The sequence below is a fragment of the Rhinolophus sinicus genome, chromosome 2 (genome assembly GCF_057876585.1).
Source record: "Rhinolophus sinicus isolate RSI-liver-muscle chromosome 2, RSI-T2T, whole genome shotgun sequence".
Taxonomy (NCBI): Eukaryota; Metazoa; Chordata; class Mammalia; order Chiroptera; family Rhinolophidae; genus Rhinolophus; species Rhinolophus sinicus.
In genome coordinates, this window is record NC_142502.1 from 155,904,474 (window position 1) to 155,923,169 (window position 18,696).

The window sequence follows — 18,696 nt, forward strand, 5'->3', positions numbered from 1 at the left end:
GATATTTTAAAAAGAAACTCAGTTTATGGTCATTCTCTTAAGCTATCAATAGGGGAACAATAGAAAAGTTTTATGACTAATAATGTGAAGATGTCGATACATATTGTATAGTCTAAAGTAAAGCCTACAGGGAAAATATTTATGCAGTTGCACTGTTGAATTATATTTGGGACCACTGTTATCCAATGATGGAGAAACAAGACAAAAAGAGATGCTAGAATTGGTCTCTCCAGTCAAGTGCCACCTTCTATCATTTTGTTTTATTGCTTAAGAAGTTATCTTGTGTACACTCACACCCCCACATATCAACTTGGAAAAATAATTAGACTTAAAATTATTTTTTTATATTGAAGTTTACGCAAATTAAGGGGTCTGCTTCCTCAACATTCTTGCTAAGTGTGGAGGGATATTCGATGTTCTCGTGGTAATAATCATTGCTTTTCTCCATTTTCTACTTGTTGCTTACATTATACTCTCCCTTAGCTTGACACAGAGGATAAGAAACTCCCACATGTCCATGCCATCTCCCTTTTGCTTAACAAAGTTCCCTCTTATGTAGTAAACATAGGTTTGTTTTGTTAACTGCATCAGCATCAGGAAGTATTATTGCATATAAATCAAAACATTTGTCAATAGAATTATGCTGACTATATTCTTATTTGGTGTTCTGGACTGTCTTTATTTTTTGGACTTTACTTTAGAATATATATATATATATATATATATATATATATATATATATATATATATGGCAGAAACCCAGGAAACATCATTTTGTTGTGTCATCAGTCAATGAAAATAAACCCACTCTACAAATAAAAGTGAAAGATTGCTCCTTGGATACATTTATTTTATCTCAGTATAGTCCCCTGGCCTCAACCAAAGTGAGTGTAGCTGCAGTTTTGATAGAAATCATGAGCTGTGAGTGTAGGGTCTTCACTACTCTTCTGTGGCAGTAATTGTTCTCAAGGCATCCCAGCATCCTTCTACATACCAGATTCACTTTTCTTTTTCTCCCCCTCCCCTTTGTATCGTATTATTTTATTTCTTTTTCAAGATTAAGAAACAATCTTAAATCTCAAAGCAAACAGGAAGAGTGTGCTAGTTAGATGCTATAGAAGTGCCTCTATTGTTTTTGTTTCTGTGTTGTTTTCCGATACTTTCCATTTGTTGCACAGCAGTGGTTCTCACAAATTGAACCATTAAAATAATGTTGAATTACTGAACAAATTGAATTAAAATATATAAGGTATATAAAAATTGAGAAGGCTATTGTAGAATAGAATAGAATTACAGAACTGAAAAGGATGACCTAGAAAATGAAGATGTTGAACTAAATGAGGCAACTGAGACAACAGAAGAGTTAGGTAATTTTTCAAGGTCACAAATTTAGTTAGGCACAAGAATTGCAATTCCCTTGACTATCTGGCTACCATTTGTTGTTCATTCTTTCTATTATGGAAATTTCTAGCACAGTTAAGAGAAAATAACATGATAGACTTCAATGACCCATCACCCAGAGTCTACAGTCAGAATGATTTGCCAAAAAATGTCCATATACTTTCATTAAACTTATATTTCACTTTTTTATTCTAAGGTATTGTGCTAAATGTCTTTTACTACTCCTTATGAGAACGTATGCTTTTATGTTTGTGTCATTCTTAGCATCGTTTTCTGAAGATTGGCACCTTTATGTTATTAAAATGCCTATTTTTACATCCAACAGTGTAGTTTCAGTTTAATAGCAAGCAGTGTGTGATTGTTTTCCTTTTTCCCCCAATTATTTAAACTATTTCCATTTGCTGTCATGCTGCATTGATTGCCATGTCTAAAAGCTAAAACGTGGGAATGATATTGTAAACATTTATTTCTTACTTTATTTGGAACACTTTTAAAGTAAGCATATTGATGGCAGTTTATTTTGTGACCATTATGGGCCTGAACTATGTTCAGTGCTATATTTAAAAAGATTAGACTTGAAACATAGGAAGTAGTCACTGACAATTAAAACTCATTGTAATATTGTTGTCAACATTATTAGTTACTGAAGCATCAACATTATTAGTTTCTGAAGTATCTAGACTGAGACACTTTTACAATGGCATTTTCTTAATAGTTCAGCTCTTAACATTCTACACGTAGATTGGACATTATGATGTTTTAAGTCAAATGATGAGTCAACAATGCATTAAAAACAACAATAAAATAAAATGCCTAGGTAGCCTTTAAATTTTTAAGATAAATTTATAAATCTGTCTTGAAATATTTTTGTAATTTCTTATGGCATCTTTGGGGTATATAAATGTAATAGCAAAGTTTGAGACAGATGATAGAGCTCATTAAAGCAAGAAATTGCATTATTATTTCAAAGGAATATGGAATAATTTAATTTTGACTAGGAAAGCTAATCAAAAGCTTAATATCACCAAACCAATTTTGCTTGGTTCACATTTGTTGCATCTTGGCTTACACTTAAATGCTGCCCACATCTCTTACTCACCTATCATTAAAGGTAATTATTGAATCTTGTGAGTGAATCATACATTGTTACTTGTTAGGTGTAAACTGGAGGGCAGCCAGAGCCTATATTAAATATTCTTCTCTCTTATAGCCAGTATCAAGGTATGTTCTTTGCTTGCAGAGCAAGAGTTTTGTGGGGTTTTTTTGTTGTTGCTGTTCATTTTTTATGACTTTTAGCATGAAGCAGTCTCCTAAAGGTGGCATTCTTGGGCAGCATCTTGGGTGAAATTAGCTCAAAATAAAAACAGTGTCATTAAAAACCAGATCCATGCTTACAGCCTTAGGGAGAAATAGAAGATGGCAATGACTGAGAGGCTTATTTCAAATAACCAAGATCAAAATGAAACAATTTTACGAATTTTTATTATAAATAGGAAACTTGAAATATTCATGGAAGGAGAGTATTAAAAGGGTGTGAAACATGGCCATATTTTTAAGAGAAGAGTTAAATTAGATTAAAAAAAAAAAAAAGAAAGAAGACTAATTTAACATTTCTAATCATGACTTGGAAAGTTAGCTCAGGAAGTTGAAAAATTACAATAAAGATACTTTAATTGGGTCAATTCATCGTTAAATTTTCAGCAACTCTGCCTATTAAATTATTTTTATTGTGATATAAGAAATAGTTAATGATGGTTTCTTTCATTTCTTCTAAGACCATTTTAAGGCTTTGTATCACAGTGCTGTACAAAAATGCTTTTTTTTTTTTTTGACACAACCGAACTGGTTATGCAATTCAGAGCTATATTTACATGATCATTGATTTTTGACATACGGAACACTTGATCTGCTGAAAAGTTATTAATATTTCTTTTAAATATTAGGTTTATCACTATCGGTCAACTATAATTAAATTCTCTCATTTCCTTTCCAATGGAGTCATAAATTTCATTAAGAAAAAATTTAATGACTGACTTTGTTACGATGATGATGTATTCTTTTGTATTTGATTGGAAGTTTGAAGCACATCTTTCCCAAATGACAGCTAATAGTAAAAAAGAAATCCATTAGCTGGGGGAAGAAAAGCCAGTGGGGGGAAACAGGGATGCAGGCAAGTGGGGAGAAAGGAAAGATACTGGCCCTTTCTTTAAGTGCTCCTCCATTATAGCGTATCGGAGCATCTCATGACATCCAGAATTATAATTAAACCTAAAAGGTATTGTGCTTCCACTTTTGTTCCAAGGGCTCCTGAAGTATGAAGAAATCTGCTCTGGCCCTAATTCAGACCCTAGTTATTAGTCTACTAATAATTTTGAACACCTAGACTATTTTAATGCTCATCAAAAAAGAATTGCTAGGCTCTGCCTACCTCATCTTGGCAACTTCGTCTGTGTTCGAAATCTCATAAAAGCATGAGAATTTAGAGGCCCTAGGACACCTCATGCCAGTGGCCTCTTGTATTTCCAAGGGGTCTAGAAGAGTGTATAGAGGGAGCCAGTATGATGTCGTTGAAAAACACTGGTTTGGAACCAGACAGGCCTGGGTTGGGTGTGACTAGATAATGTTTTAGCTCTGTGACTTCAGAGAAGTCACCTACTTGCTTTGAGATTCAAACATCCTCACCACGTTGATTGCAAGGCTGACACTGACAAATAGAGTTATTGTGAAGCCTAAAAGAGTAAAGGTTTTTAAAGTAACCGATGTATTACTTGGTATCTGCAATAATCAGGATGTTAGCAGGTCTCCCTTTCCAAGAGGCTTACAGATATCACATCTAAAGCACAGACTCTTTTTAACACCTGGACCCCTTCTGAGAGGCACAACAGTATGGCTGTAAGCACACAAAATCTGGAACTAGATTGCTTAAGACCAAATCACAGCTCTATGCTTCTTAGGCATGTGATTTGGGGCAAGTCATTAAACCTTTTGAGGCTCAGCTCCCTCATCAAATAAATGGAAATAATAATATATATTCTAATATATAGAAACATCTTAGAAGGAGTACCTGGTACATCGCAAATATTGAAGAAGGTTAGTTATTATCATCAGCACTATCATCAGTATCATGAACCTGCTGACAGATGCAGACCTTCTGGAATATTCACTCTCAATTGGGAAGGTTTAGCGCTGATATCACAGAACAACGAATATGTTAGATATGGCTCCCATTTCGCTTTAGAATATGGGCAATTACTTTCTCAGCGGATTTTCACCTCCTCAATTAGGTTTGATTTGTGTTCATTTTGAAACACTGGACATGTTTGGTAGGGGAAGTGTATAAGTAAAATATGAGATCACAACATATTAATCTTGCTGTGATATTTAATGATGGAAGATTTATTACAGGTAACCCAAAGTCCACTGAAGAATACTATTACCCAAGTGAGACACACCTTCCTATATGGCACTAGCTTTTCAACTATTATCAGGACAAACTAAGTGTCTTTTGTACTTCAGTCGGTATCCACTAATCTGTTTTTGCTTCATAAAAGGACAGTTTCACAGGTAAGCATTGTCCTTTTTGTTCAGCAGATTCAATGACCAGCTCCATCCTAAAGTTGTCAAGGTTTCCTCCCCCTAAAATATAGGGGATCAATTATTTGAGGTTGGGGAAGCAAAGAAAGAGCTGACAGCAAAGGTTTTGAGATGGGATAGAACATGGTACATTCATGGAAGTGAAAGGCCAATGTGACAGAGCAGTGAGGATAAGGAAGAGAGCGAGAGAGAGAAAGAGTGCGCACGAGCATGTGTTTTCTCTCTTTCTTTCTTTCTTTCTCTTTCTTTCTTTCTTTCTTTCTTTCTTTCTTTCTTTCTTTCTTTCTTTCTTTCTTTCTTTCTTTCTTTTCTTTCCTTTCTTTCTTTTCTTTCTTTCTTTCTTTCTTTCTTTCTTTCTTTCTTTCTTTCTTTCTTTCTTTCTTTCTTTCTTTCTTTCTTTTAAATTATCGTTGACATTCAATAAAAAACAAGTGTTTTAATAGATGGTTAATGACTTGGCTCCAGGTATTTATCTCTCAGGCTGTCTTATTCTGTTATCAGAATCCTCAAGTCTCCTCAAAATATATTCTGGCTTTTCTGGGTGAACAATGAGAAGGGAAGATCTCAGAAAACCCCAGTGGTTATTGTTTTGGAGAAATTAGCAATGAACATTTAACTCAAGTCCAAGCTGTTCATGAATTATTTGTATTTGAACACTCTATGATTTGGTTTCAAAATTATTGACCAAATTGTTGGAAAATTTCATACTTTGGCTTCATTTATTTGAATTTCTTCCAGAAAAAGAACTGGATAAAGAATTTCTGCTCTTGTTTGAAGCAACTTGTGCGATGCCTGGAAATCTGCCATTTAGGGACTCAAACATTGAACCTTGTTCATTTTCTCTTCTAGATGAACAGGGAAATAAAAAGGTCAAAGGTGAAAACTTTTCTGTCTTCAACTAATCTGTGGAGGGTACTTGAAAAAACTAGTCAAGTGATTTCAAACAGTATTTTTAAGGTGAAAAGTGTTCGGAGAACACTTGCTACATCTTGAGATAAAACGGCTCTCTAGAGAAATAAGTTAACAAGATATCCCCTCACCATCACATACACACAAGGAAGCAAAACATGTTACATTAGCTTTGAAATATAAGCATACGATGATGAATCATTTTTTGACACTGTAGAAGTAAATGACTTTTGGAAAATGTGGGTAGTCCCTGTTGATTCAGAAAGCCTTTATATATTACATTTCATAAAGCACATTGTTGAATGAAACTCAGGAACAAATAATTAGATGAATGTCAAAGTGCATACTGTTAGGTTCTACATTTATAACAATAATTCCATTTTTACATTGGAAGATTTAAAAAAACGTGCTTTGCAATATATTTTCCAATTGCTTTATTTGTGCAAATGATGTGTTTTAATTTTTTATGCATAACTCCATAACCTAGTTTTGTCTCTTTGGCAAACTTTCTAGATAATACGCACATATGTTCATATATAATTTACATATCTCTATGTGTATGAGAAGTTCATATATTTGTACCCAAATCTGCATTTGTATTTAAAAGCATCTGTCTTTATACTTGCTTATATTCTCTCCTCTGCTTCCTCTATTCTCGCCTGCACACATATTATTTCCTTCACCTGAAAAACTCTTACTCTCATTATTGATTTCTTCAATCCACAGCTCCTCAAAGGCTTTCCTTAATCACTCACTGCCTCTCATAACACTCTGCTCTTTTTCTTCTTGACATTTAGCGTACTTTATGTTTATGTGCTTATAAAACTTTTAATGTGTAAAGAAATAATGAAAGACTTAAGCTTCATAATGGCAGCAGTGTCATCTGGTTTGTTAACTACTGTTTATCCAGAACTTAACAGAATGTCAGGAGGATAGTGAGAAATCTATCTGTATTAGTTGAATGAATGAATGAATGAATGGAAAATTATTACTGAAGGTTAAACTCATGTTGTAATATTTTCAAAATTTTAGAGTCATTTATGCAAGCAAAGCATGCAGTGTAGAAAAATGAATGTATGTAAACACAACCAACAAATACAGCTTTACAATTTTGAGCCCTGGAAAGAATGGTACAGTGTTTTGTGAAATGCACTGCACCTAATAGATTCTTGATAAATACTTCTTGACATTATTTTATTTTTGTAGGAGTATTATTGTTTTATTAAGACAAACAAAGGTCATAATCATCAGGAGCTTCAGCCTTAGAGATTCCATATTCTCTTTTGAAAACTCTGTTGTGCCAAAATCACACACATAAATGTAGATTTATTTTTAATGGTTGCAGAAATGATTACTTACCACACTGGGGATAATGGAGCTGTGCTGATGCTATAGAAAATAATCTATGATGAATGCATTTCTCCATCCATATGCAAATATTTAGTTTTTCTAAGGATATCAGAAAGGTAGTCCTCAATGAGAAGTCAATAAGAAAGAAAATACGAAAGGTAGCACTGTCAGCTTTTCTCTTGGAATGCATTTCAAGTCAGAGCTCTGCTTGAGGCTTATGAAAACCAAGGTAGTATTATTAAAACATCAATCTATCAAACACATTTGAAAATGTTACCTCTCTATTTTTCTGGTTGCAAATCATGATTCACAAACAAAATTTTTAAAAAATTATAGCCCTTCCAAACCATCCTTTTCATTAAATGTATAGCTCACAAGCATTCTTCAACTGAGGCATTAAAGTAATTATATTTATCTGTTGATATGTTTTTTGTTTTTCAAAAAACCTTTTAAATACAAAGACCAATTTTGGTTTAATTTCAACCTACTTACTAAGGTCACCTTTACCATGTAGAGGACTAAAATACCCTCCAAAGATACTTTGTCTATTTGTCTAAAAAATGCTGTGCTCTGTGCTATGGAAATTTGGAACATTAGAGTCAGACTGTAATTATGTAGTCGGTTCTCCACCAAAATGATGGTCCTTGGATACAACAAGTAAATGAAATCTACAGATAATCCCAAATCTCTTTTATAGGAAAATTATTTTACATAAAAATGCCAACAGCTAGCAGAATCAATAGAATAGAATAGAATGTCCTTTCCCTGTCCAATTCCTGGTAGAAGTAACACTAAGCAGTGAAATGGCCCAAAGACAAAGAATCAGAGAGAAGCCCAGAAACAAAGGTTATTGTTTTCATCAGTACCTGAAACACAATGTTTATGGCATACAGTTTCCTGAATCAGTATGAAATGTGAGCAAAGCTAATTTAACATCCAACCAAAGGTTTTTAAAGCAACAATAATAAAACAAATAAAAAAATAAACAAGAATACAAGGCATATCTGATGGGCCCCCTGCACTTTAGACAAACCTTACCTTAAGCCAGTGTGGACTTAGGTCTCTATGCAGCAGCCTAAGGCATTTGTCATGATGCTGGATCACTGGGCTAAATATTTAAGCCAGAGGTATACATATGGAAAATTAAGAACCTTACATAGACCAACAGCCAAGGCCCAGATTTTGCTTTAATTTTTGCTTTTTGACTTTTCAGGGGGGAAAAAAAAAACCTTAATGATACAACACATTCTTTACACATAAGGATATATTTAAAGATGAGTATTTCTGCTTCAGTGTTGTTGCTTTTTCAGGGATGGAAATACAGAATTAATGATCTCAAAGAGGTGGCTCTAATTTGTAAGAGGATACGTTAGCTTTATTTTATTCTACAGCAGCTATGGTATCATGCAGAGATATGCTGTTTAGACCACAGGAAAATACCGTGAAAGAGACTTGATGACATCTCTGAACCTATTGCCACACTGGAAAATTTTATAACGGTTCAAGAATGTCTTTTTAAGTAGAAAGAGTAATTCAGTATTGGCTCAACTGGTGAAACAACAAAAATAGGGACGATCTCAAAATACCAACAGTAGGGTTATTTCCCTTTACAAAGATACACCAACCAGTCGTTTATTGGGCTACTTTCATCACAACATTGTTTTGATTCTTGATTTAGTTTTATCTAAGGAGAGATAACGTGAGGAGATGGGGGCATTTACGAGTTAGTGTTATTTGCAGAACTCAGGGTCCATCCATGTCAAGAGGTTGATGAATGCATTTCATTGACCATTGACCATTATTTAATGGTCAATGAAACTCATTGGCCATTATTCACAGTTACTTCCACCAATGTACCCCCTAATACCTCACAAGGCAAGGAATCTTAGCCATAAAGAGAAGTCCCTCCATTCTCCCGGAATAATTCCTTAGGAAAAAACACTTGGTTTACAAAAGGCTTCCCAGATTACTCTGAGACATTGACCTATTGTGGTATTATCCCCTTTACCCTCCCAAATTGGAGAATTGCTGAATTAAAAATATAAAATCCTGAAGTTCATTTATTTTATATTATAAAGAAAAAATCTAAGACTCAAATTTAAATTTAGGTGCCTTTTTTTATTTTTCAAAAAACTAACTAGTACTTTGTTTTCTAATTTTTCTTTTTTTCTGCACTAACTGCTCAGCTATCCATTTAGGCTTTTCATAGAACCATAGTATCATTGAGATGGGAAGGCAGGTGGAGGTTGTCTAATCAAACAGTTTCTGCTTCCATACAACCAATGGCAGGACAGTTTATTTCATAGGTGAGCATGGGTAGATTTCAGAATGTTCCCTCTTGAGCCAAACGGTGGATAGATACTCTGACTTTGGTCAAGTCTCAGCCTTTCTGAACGTTAACTTCATTATTTACTAAACAGATATGCTGCTTCACAAGTTGTAAAGATCAACGAGATTTATGTCTTCTAACTAAACTGTAATAGTTATATAATTCAAAAATCATTTTCCTTAACTGCCATCAATCTTCTATGGAGCAAAACATTTTTTTCCAATCATAAGAATAACAACAAAAACAATAATAATAATAATAATATAGGTATAATAATAGTCATAATAATAATATAGCTCAAAGTTGCTGAGTAGTTATCAAGTGTGCTAAGAACTTTGTATGTATTATCTCATCAAAAAAAACTACAGTGTGATGACAATGTTCTGGAATTAAATGGTGGTAATGGTTTCTCAACCTTGTAAATATACTAAAACCCCTGAAGCATATACTTCAAAAGGGCAAATTTTATGATATGTGAATGATATCTCAATTAAAAAAAGAAAATTGTTCTGTGAAAGAGTTTGGGAAAATTACAGATGTAGAGGTAGACTGAAGTGTTGTGAAAGGCGTGGTGAAGAATAAGCCAGTCTCATTTTACCCTTGAGCTCTTTAGAATATAGTTGAGGTGTTAACATAGAAGCGTAAAAGCTGACACCTGAGCAATGTGTGAGGCAGGACTGTCACAGGCTTACGAAGTTTTACTAGACACTCTGAGGACCAAGAGAGGAGCATAAGCCTGCAGGGAGGTAATATCACTGTCAGGGTATTATTTCATGGAATCAAAGGAGCCCTAGTATTCTGTACGATGAGGACATTTTAGAAACGCTATACTATCTTAATGAAGACTCAATGGGAAAATGAACATACTCTTTTCTTAGAATGTATTAGCACAAAATGAGATCTTTCTGAGGTAGTATCATCATAGATCTCACCCACTCTCATTCCTTATTGTGTGGTGCTGTAATGTGTAATAACCCAAAAAGAAAGATGCACTTTCCAGTAGCCCTACTCTTGACTCAGTCCTCTGAGCAGGCATTGGTTTCAAGATCTTTTCCTGAAACACAGACACAGCTGAAGTCATTTTTTTTAGGAAGCCTCTGCAAATCGGTTATGTCCCAGTGCTGTTAATCATTAGCTATATGATTTGGGACATATTATTCAAACTCTCTGAGCAGATGGAGAAAATAGCACTTACCTTTCAGGTCTGCCAGGAGTTTTATGTAGATACAGCATATATATCTCAATACCTGTACCCAGTGGACACTGTGGTATGTAGGGCCTGGAAAGAGAGATGAGAGACAGAAGGAAAGTATCTTCTAGGTCCCTGGGTGTCTTCAGTATCTGCTGGCCATCTTACAGCTGTCCAAATGCTGGCTTGCTCCTGCCGCACAGTTGGACACTCCCTGAGACCTTTCAGAACCGCCCCCCCTCCCAATGCACCCATTCTCCTTCCAGTTCTTCCCTCAAATCTTTTGTGGATGTGAATATTTGCATGCATGATTTATCTTCCCAATTTGATTGAAAACTTCTTAGAAGGCAGGGAACATACTTTACATGTTTATATTGTCTACACACTTAAGCACCATGAATAATGCATGTTAGATATTTGATTTTTTTTTCAATTAGCTGAATGAGTTTTGTCATGTGGGAGACCCTGCTCACTGCGCCATTTGTCGTGCGGGGCGGCCTGTGGGGTCTCTGCTCCCGCTCCCCACATAAAAACACAGGACATGATGAGGCCAAAAAGGAACACCCACGGAGCCATAGGTAGGGGAGTCACACCACTGTAGTCTCACTGGAGGCTGGATTCACACGATGTGCAACTTGCTGTCCGCTTTTCTGCCAACTGACCGACTCCCCTCGCTAGCTGCAATCCACCGTGCTAACTGCAATCCCCGCTTGCTAGCTGAGCCACCATCTTCTTGCTAGACCCCATTTTTTGTTAGCATAGCCACAGCAGTTATATTAATGGCCAATGGCTCACTGGTTACAGCTGACGGCCAAGTAGCCACAGCTTATGGCCATCCAATCACAGTTGATGGCCATTTACTACCTGAGCCAGCACCTTTCTATGTGAGGCCGAGAGCCTGGAAACTGCTTTCTGAGGCTCTGTCCCCACAAGTTTTAAAAATATTCTCCAGTGGGGAACATGGGAGACAGGGCAGCAGTAGCTTTTTTTGAAATTGTGTGTGTGTGTGTGTTTGTAGGGGTGTGTGTGTGTGTGTGTGTGTGTGTGTGTGTGTGTTTGGAAGGGGTGATTTCCAGTTCAATGACAGGTTAAAATAACTAGACCAAAGCCACTTCTTGACATTATGGACTATCTAGAGTGGTAAACACAGTCTCTACTTGCCAGTAGGACCCTTAAGTTATTCATTTGGATATGCATTTGGGTTAATTAGCAATTATCTGAATCAGTTGTGTTTGCTTTGAGGCAATAGAACAGGTGGCTTTCTGACACACTCTGCAGAGTCACTTACACCAGCGACAGTGACTACAGGCCCCGGAGTCCCCCTGGAGCCCTAAAACATTTGTTCCCTGGTGAAGCTTAGTCTCTGGAAGAGCAAAACATAACTTTTAGCCGAAATCTGATTTTAGTTGACAACACAGAATTGGCACTTGGGAGTTGTTTTGTATTCTGAAATGCACACACGCATGGAGTGCCTTTGAAGACCTCGTCAAGTCATGTTCAAGGCGGGGCCCTGGAGTATAAGACTGTAACATGTTGTACAATAGAGGCTTATAGACCATAAACAAGCTTCCCTGCTCATCTCCATGCCATCGGGGTGGCACGTTTATTCATCCTGTTTGGTGATACTGTCTACCAGATTGTGGGAAACAAATTTTTAAAAATAGAAGACTTTTTTTTTTCTTTTTTCTTTTTTTACTGGTCTATTCTTCTGGACATAGTTGAGCCAAACACTTCTACGTACAACCCCAGACTAAGGGACAAAAAACAGTGACATGTCTATATGCCATATACAGGCCAAATCTTTATATATGTGTCTTCTGTTTTATTGTTTCATATGAACATGATTTGAAGTATATTTGCATCTATAACATACTACCATGTTGCTTAAATATGCCCAAGATATCGAGAATACCATTAAATTTTAATGTTGGTTAAATCAAATAGTTTTCATATGAATATGTGATTGAAGATGAAATTAAATAGTGCATTAAATGTTGGTGCTACTTGCTAGAACTTTCAAGTTCCTTCCCACTGTCGTTTCACGATGTTTCCTTTTAACGTGATTTAATAATATCATTATTTAGAAATGAACTTTTGTGAAAAAAAATTAATTATTACCTTTGTCACTATTTATTTTATGAATTCATGGAAAGACTTCATTAAATTATAAATGCTTCATTACTGATATTCTCATAATAGATTTTTAAAATTATGATGTGAGCCAGTTATCCATTTCAAGGAAGATATAATGCGGAAAGATCAGTGTATGTCCAGTGAAATTATTGCTGGTTTTGCTAATGCAATATTCATGAGAATCTGCCAGAGACAATCACATTTAATCCCAGAACAATAAGAATTTGAAAGTAATTATTTTAAATTGTAGTTATCCATTGGTAAGAAAGGTTAGCAAGTCTTATGTTTATATATTTGAAATGACTTGCTGTTCTGTCAACATGGGAAGGGTATGTTTGGAGAATATTTACGGTTTCTGAGTGGGAGCATAAATTTTGGTCCTCTAAATATGCTTGATATAAATATTTTGTGGTTTATGTGCATTTGTTTTTTGAAGGGGCAACAATTCTTTAATAGCTCCCTCTCCTGATACAATATTGTCCCCACAAGCAAGCCCAACTTCTTTACCTTGATTCCAAAGCCTTTTTTTAAGCTCCTTAAAGGTAGACTGTTTCATATACCTTTGCATTCCCACAATCCCTAACATATTGTCGTATGTAATTGGATAATTCAATAATTTTTCAGGAGTATAGATTACTTAGGTTTGAGCAATCATTTCCCTTAGTCTATTACAGGACAGTGGGGTTTTTTTGTTCATTTGTTTCTTTTTTGTGCTTTTTTCTTTATTCTTAGTTTCAGGTGTATATACATTTTTAATGTATTTGTTTTCAAGAAAAAAAAAAATGACCCTTTGGCTATCATTTATGATTACATTGCTTTTCAAAGATGTAATACAACCTGGGTTGGGGTACTAATGTCTGAGTTAGGGTAGAGTCTGTTGTTTGAGCCTACTTTGGTGATATTCATTTCTGTTCTGGCTGACTCTGGAGTTTGAATGTATGAGATAGCAAAGATGTTGGAAGTGGAAGGTCCACATCAACATATCCAGGGAAAGATGAACATCACTTAAAAGTCGAAAGTTGTCGGGCAATTACCAATCCTCATTGTCTTTACTTGTTTTACTCTATCGCAAGAAATGAATCCCTGTGAAAACGGGATTTCTGTATCCTAGAAAATAAGCATTTTTGCGTTTCCTAATGAAGAAAAATTTAGGGGTAAGGTAAAGGAACTTTAGAATTTGGTGCATTTTGTAGCTTTAGCATTGTAATGCTTCTATTCACAGAACTTGAATCTCTGGTGAAAATGCATTATTGTAGCCTTCCTATCAGAACAAGTAGGTAACTGTAAGGATTTCTTTCAGTCTATCCCGGTATAAGAAACACACCTGAAATAAAAGAGACTCTAAAACAATGGGCAACTTCACAGTAAGAACTGTGTTCATGTATTTGCTATGCTGTAAAGATATGATTCCTAGGATACAACAGAATTTAAACATGTTCTGTGCAGTATTTCTTCCTGACCCCAGGGAAGTACAGTGAAAGTCTCAATACTACTTTGGTCGTTCTTGGATAGGAAAATGTCATCTTCTCACTGGTAATTTCAGTTCACTGGTTTGTAATAGCAAATACAACTTCAGTGAAAGCCAGTCCTTTAACACTGTTTTGGGTTGACTTGGATCTACCACTTGCACTGGGTGAGGGAAGAGGGTTATTTCTCCTCTTGTTCCCATGACATTCACTTCTCTTCCTCCTCCCTGACTCCTCCAGGGATGAAGCAGGAGAAGGAAAAGGAAACAAGAGACAGAAATGATCTTAACTGGCTAATACAATAGCCATCTAGCTGAGCTTAGACTATGCTTAAAACTGACTCTGAGGGGCACTTTTGAGGAGCACTTTGGGGGAACATGGTACACCATTGGAATTTTTTTACCTGTAATTGTCTTGAGGTGGGTAAATGGATTTCCTTCAGACGGTCATTTAGGATGTCTACCTAAGTCCCTGTGCATCCATTACTACAACTCCAGGTTCTTTCTGTTGAGCTGTCTTGACCACTCACTACCTCTCCCTGCAGTGGCTCTCTTGGACAGGATGCGACACAATTCTGTGCTGGCTTCTAACCCATGGTGTGCTGCAATGCTCACACATCCCTTGTTCTAACAAACTCTGATCCACAAGAGGCTTCTGGTACAGTAATGCTTCTTTGTTCTACTATCAGAGCATCAGCCAGTCACAGTCTCTCCCCTTGGAGATTTCTCAGGCATGAGTGAAATCCCAATTTGCTGACTACCCCAACCACTGCCACCAAGTTCCAGGAGACCAGTATCAAACTTTCTGAGGTTTCATTGAAGTCCTTCTCCCCTGCACTTGAGATAAAGGGAAAGTACCTTCCACCTTGAATGTAAATGCAAATCATATCACATCCAAATTCTCCCCCCAAATCCTCTTCTAATGATCAATCTCATCTTGGCCCTTCTTGCCTCTTTAATGGGCTGGAAATAAGTAATTAATTTAGGATCCCAAAAGTGGTTTTCAGTGCTCTTCTTTGTAAGTCTGGCTTAGGCAAACGTGCACCTTCTTTTGTAAAATGAAAGTAGCGATCTATGTTTTGACCTCTTATCACCTCAAGGTTACAGCTGAAACTGAGACAAAAAAGAGTTCATTTTAACATCCTATTACATCCTCCTATTAGTTGCTTACTGTCCTCTATAAAATTATTTTAAGCACATATTGATTGATAGGTGTGCGCAATCTGCAAAACACAATACAAGGTCCTGTGGTTCTCCTACTCTAGCAGGAATAATAGAACAGTAAAGAACAACTAGATTTACCAAACCTGCTAACTGCCGTTACAGGATGAGCCAATATTCCTAAAACTCAGCCTGGTGTAATGATTAGGAGCATAAACTGTGAAGCCAGACTGCTTGGATTTGAATCATAGCTTTTCTCTTTCTAATTATGTGACCTTAACCAGGTTACTTTATCACTCTATGCTTCAGTTTCAAATGGAGGTAAAATGCAGTTGTTATGGGAAATTCTGGAGTTAGTATTAGTGAAATGCTTAGAACACTATAAAGGTGTTAGTTAAATAAAGATAACTACAAACCTTAAATGAGGTTCTTAATTGCCCTGTGAAGTTACATCACATGTTAAAATATATGTGTACCACTTAAATAATTTACTGAAAGTGAGAAAATAGGAATTCTACCAGAATCAGGAAATAATGAATGCTCTTACAAAAGAGGTGGCACAATACACCCCCCCCCCGAAAATCTAAAAGTCTCCACAGGCCCCTTGGATACATTTTAATTTTTATTGGCATCCCACCGTTTTTTATCCCATGAATCACTGTACAAAAAAACTGAAATGCCTTACAATGGCATATATTTAAAAGTAAAGATCATGAAAAATATGGTAGAAAGTAAAAATAAGTCCAGAAGAAAACTGTATACTAGAAGTCTATACAGCTAATAAAATTCCCCTACTCACTTTGATTCTGTTTCCTAAGTACCCAAATCAAAAAGGAAATGTGATTTTAAGTCACATTGTCCATCAAACCGAAAATAAATCAAAATTTGCAAAGTCATACTACCTGATAAGAAAAAGAGCCTTTATGGACAGTAAGAACAAGATGCAAGAAAAACAGAACATCTAAATGAAGAGTACAATGAACAATGCCCCAAATAACATCTTCAGATACTTCCCTTCAATTAATGCAGTTTTAGACAAGATTTTCTTAGAACTCTCAGTGTAAGCTGGTACCATGTTCTTGCTGCTTGGTTCAATGATGAGTATCTGCCAAGAGGTCAAGAAAATGTGGCCCAAATCTTTAGGTTTTCGATATTCTGATTATAAATTTGTACAGGAATGGATTTCCCCATGTTGTTTCTCTCAACTGAGGTTTGACAAAGGGTGAACTACAGGCAGTTTGAGCTTCTGTACATGGACAGGGGCCTGCAGTGCTACTGATTAGAACAAATCCACATGCTTTAAAAATCAACCACGTTCATGGTAAAGTTGACAATCCTACTTTGAGAGAGTGCTTCTCAAAAGCAGAGGACATGCTTCTCTTTGCCACCTTGTATTATGCCATTCTAAAGTTACCAGCAACAGGCTTTGTACTTACAATGATTTGTAACGCTGCTTTGCATAATTCAGAGAGGAAGTCAATTTTAGATAGCCTTATCTTAGCTATCAACTAAGAATGAGGGAACTGAGTTCTAGTTCTAGAACCCCTCTATTAAGCTATGTGACCTTGAGCATGTCATTGTACCTTCCTCTGCCGTAGTTTCAGCATCTGTAAAAAAAAGAAATTGAATGAATTTCAAGGTCTTAGCATTTCATGATTATTTGTGTGTGTGAATAATGACTAAGAAACTACACTCATTAAATGCCTGTCTGTGTGCCTGTACACTTTGGAATGATTTTTCTATATTGTGAGCATTTGTCAATTGTCTCTAAACAGACTTCATTGCTCTGATTTCACCATTATTAAAAGGGAGAATGTCAAGCCTCATTTTTCTTGTGAAATGAAAAGAGTGGATTAAAGGAGCTATGTTACAGGACATGAAAGGATGTCCTTTCACACAGGCAGCTGTGCACCTTGTCTGTGGCAACCTCTGGGAAAAAGGCAGCTCAATTCTCTTGAAAGTGTGTCTTTAGGAATATCAATTATCCATGAAAGAGATACTTCAAACTTACCCACATGTCAAGAATCTTGCTTCTATACATGAGTTTTTCAGAAGTAAAATTGGAGGAAAGCAGCTGTTGTCTGAAAGCATGTTCTTGAACAATATCCTGTATGTAATTCTTATGTAATGCTGACTAATCAGAACAACTTTATACAACTTTCCTTTTTTTTTCCCTCCCCCCTTCCAGCACCAAGGAAAAATTGGAGTTAAATTTAATGTTGGGACAGATGATATCGCCATTGAAGAGTCCAATGCAATCATTAACGATGGGAAATATCATGTGGTCCGTTTCACGAGGAGTGGTGGCAATGCCACGTTACAGGTGGACAGCTGGCCAGTGATCGAGCGCTACCCTGCAGGTAAGCCAGTGAATCTGTACCCGGGGAAGATTTTATGAGAAACAAAGTGGAAAACAAAGCACTGTTTTGCATTCGTTTCACCAAATTGTGAAGCCATCAATTATTTATTGGACTTTAGAGTCATATGAATGTACTGCTATCCTAAACTGTTCTTGATACAGTGTACAAATGGCATTTTATAGAAGAACTTAAAGGCACACGTTAGCGTTTCCAAAATTCAGGACATCAGTGAAATCAGAAAAATGCACACATAAAAGGCACAACATGTCAAAGCTCTTTTTACTGGATCCTTGCATTTCAACAAAGGAAAGGCTTTGTCAAAAGTAACAAAGTTAAAATTTAAAGCGGAGAGACTATTATAACACCTTTTGCCGTGAAAGAAAATAGAACCCGGTGATTCCTTTGATGGTGGTACATAGCTAAAGCTCGTGAAAAGTGCAGGAGGGGCATCGTACAAACAGAGAAATAGTAAAGGAACTGTTTATAGTACTGTAAATCAGTTATAAGAACATGCAAGTAAATGAAATTTGTTTTTACTGTAATATAACCATGAGGTTTTATGAGAATTCTGACACTGGTACTATTCATTTTCATTTCACACAATAACAATGATTACCAAAATGTATATGTAAATTTTTCTATTACAAGTATTTGTTTCTTGAAAGAAATAATTTGAGGAAATAACTAACTTATTAAATAAAGATAAATTTTTCTTAGTGCTACTGACTTACAATCATGGAATGAAATGTCGGTGATGCCCCTTTGGACCTTTTCTGATTTATAAAATTTTACATCTTCAAGCCTC

The 18,696-nt window shown here is 35.9% G+C and overlaps 1 protein-coding gene across 32 annotated transcripts in view; it reads left to right on the forward strand.

Moving 5' to 3' along the window:
• Positions 1-18,696, forward strand: part of NRXN1 (neurexin 1) — a 1,058,790-nt gene that overhangs the window by 883,218 nt on the left and 156,876 nt on the right. For all 32 annotated transcript variants that reach the window (XM_074331970.2, XM_088796166.1, XM_088796171.1 and 29 more), the window contains one exon: positions 17,720-17,891. In XM_074331970.2, the coding sequence (XP_074188071.2) occupies positions 17,720-17,891 (172 nt within the window). The remainder of the gene's footprint in view (positions 1-17,719; positions 17,892-18,696) is intronic.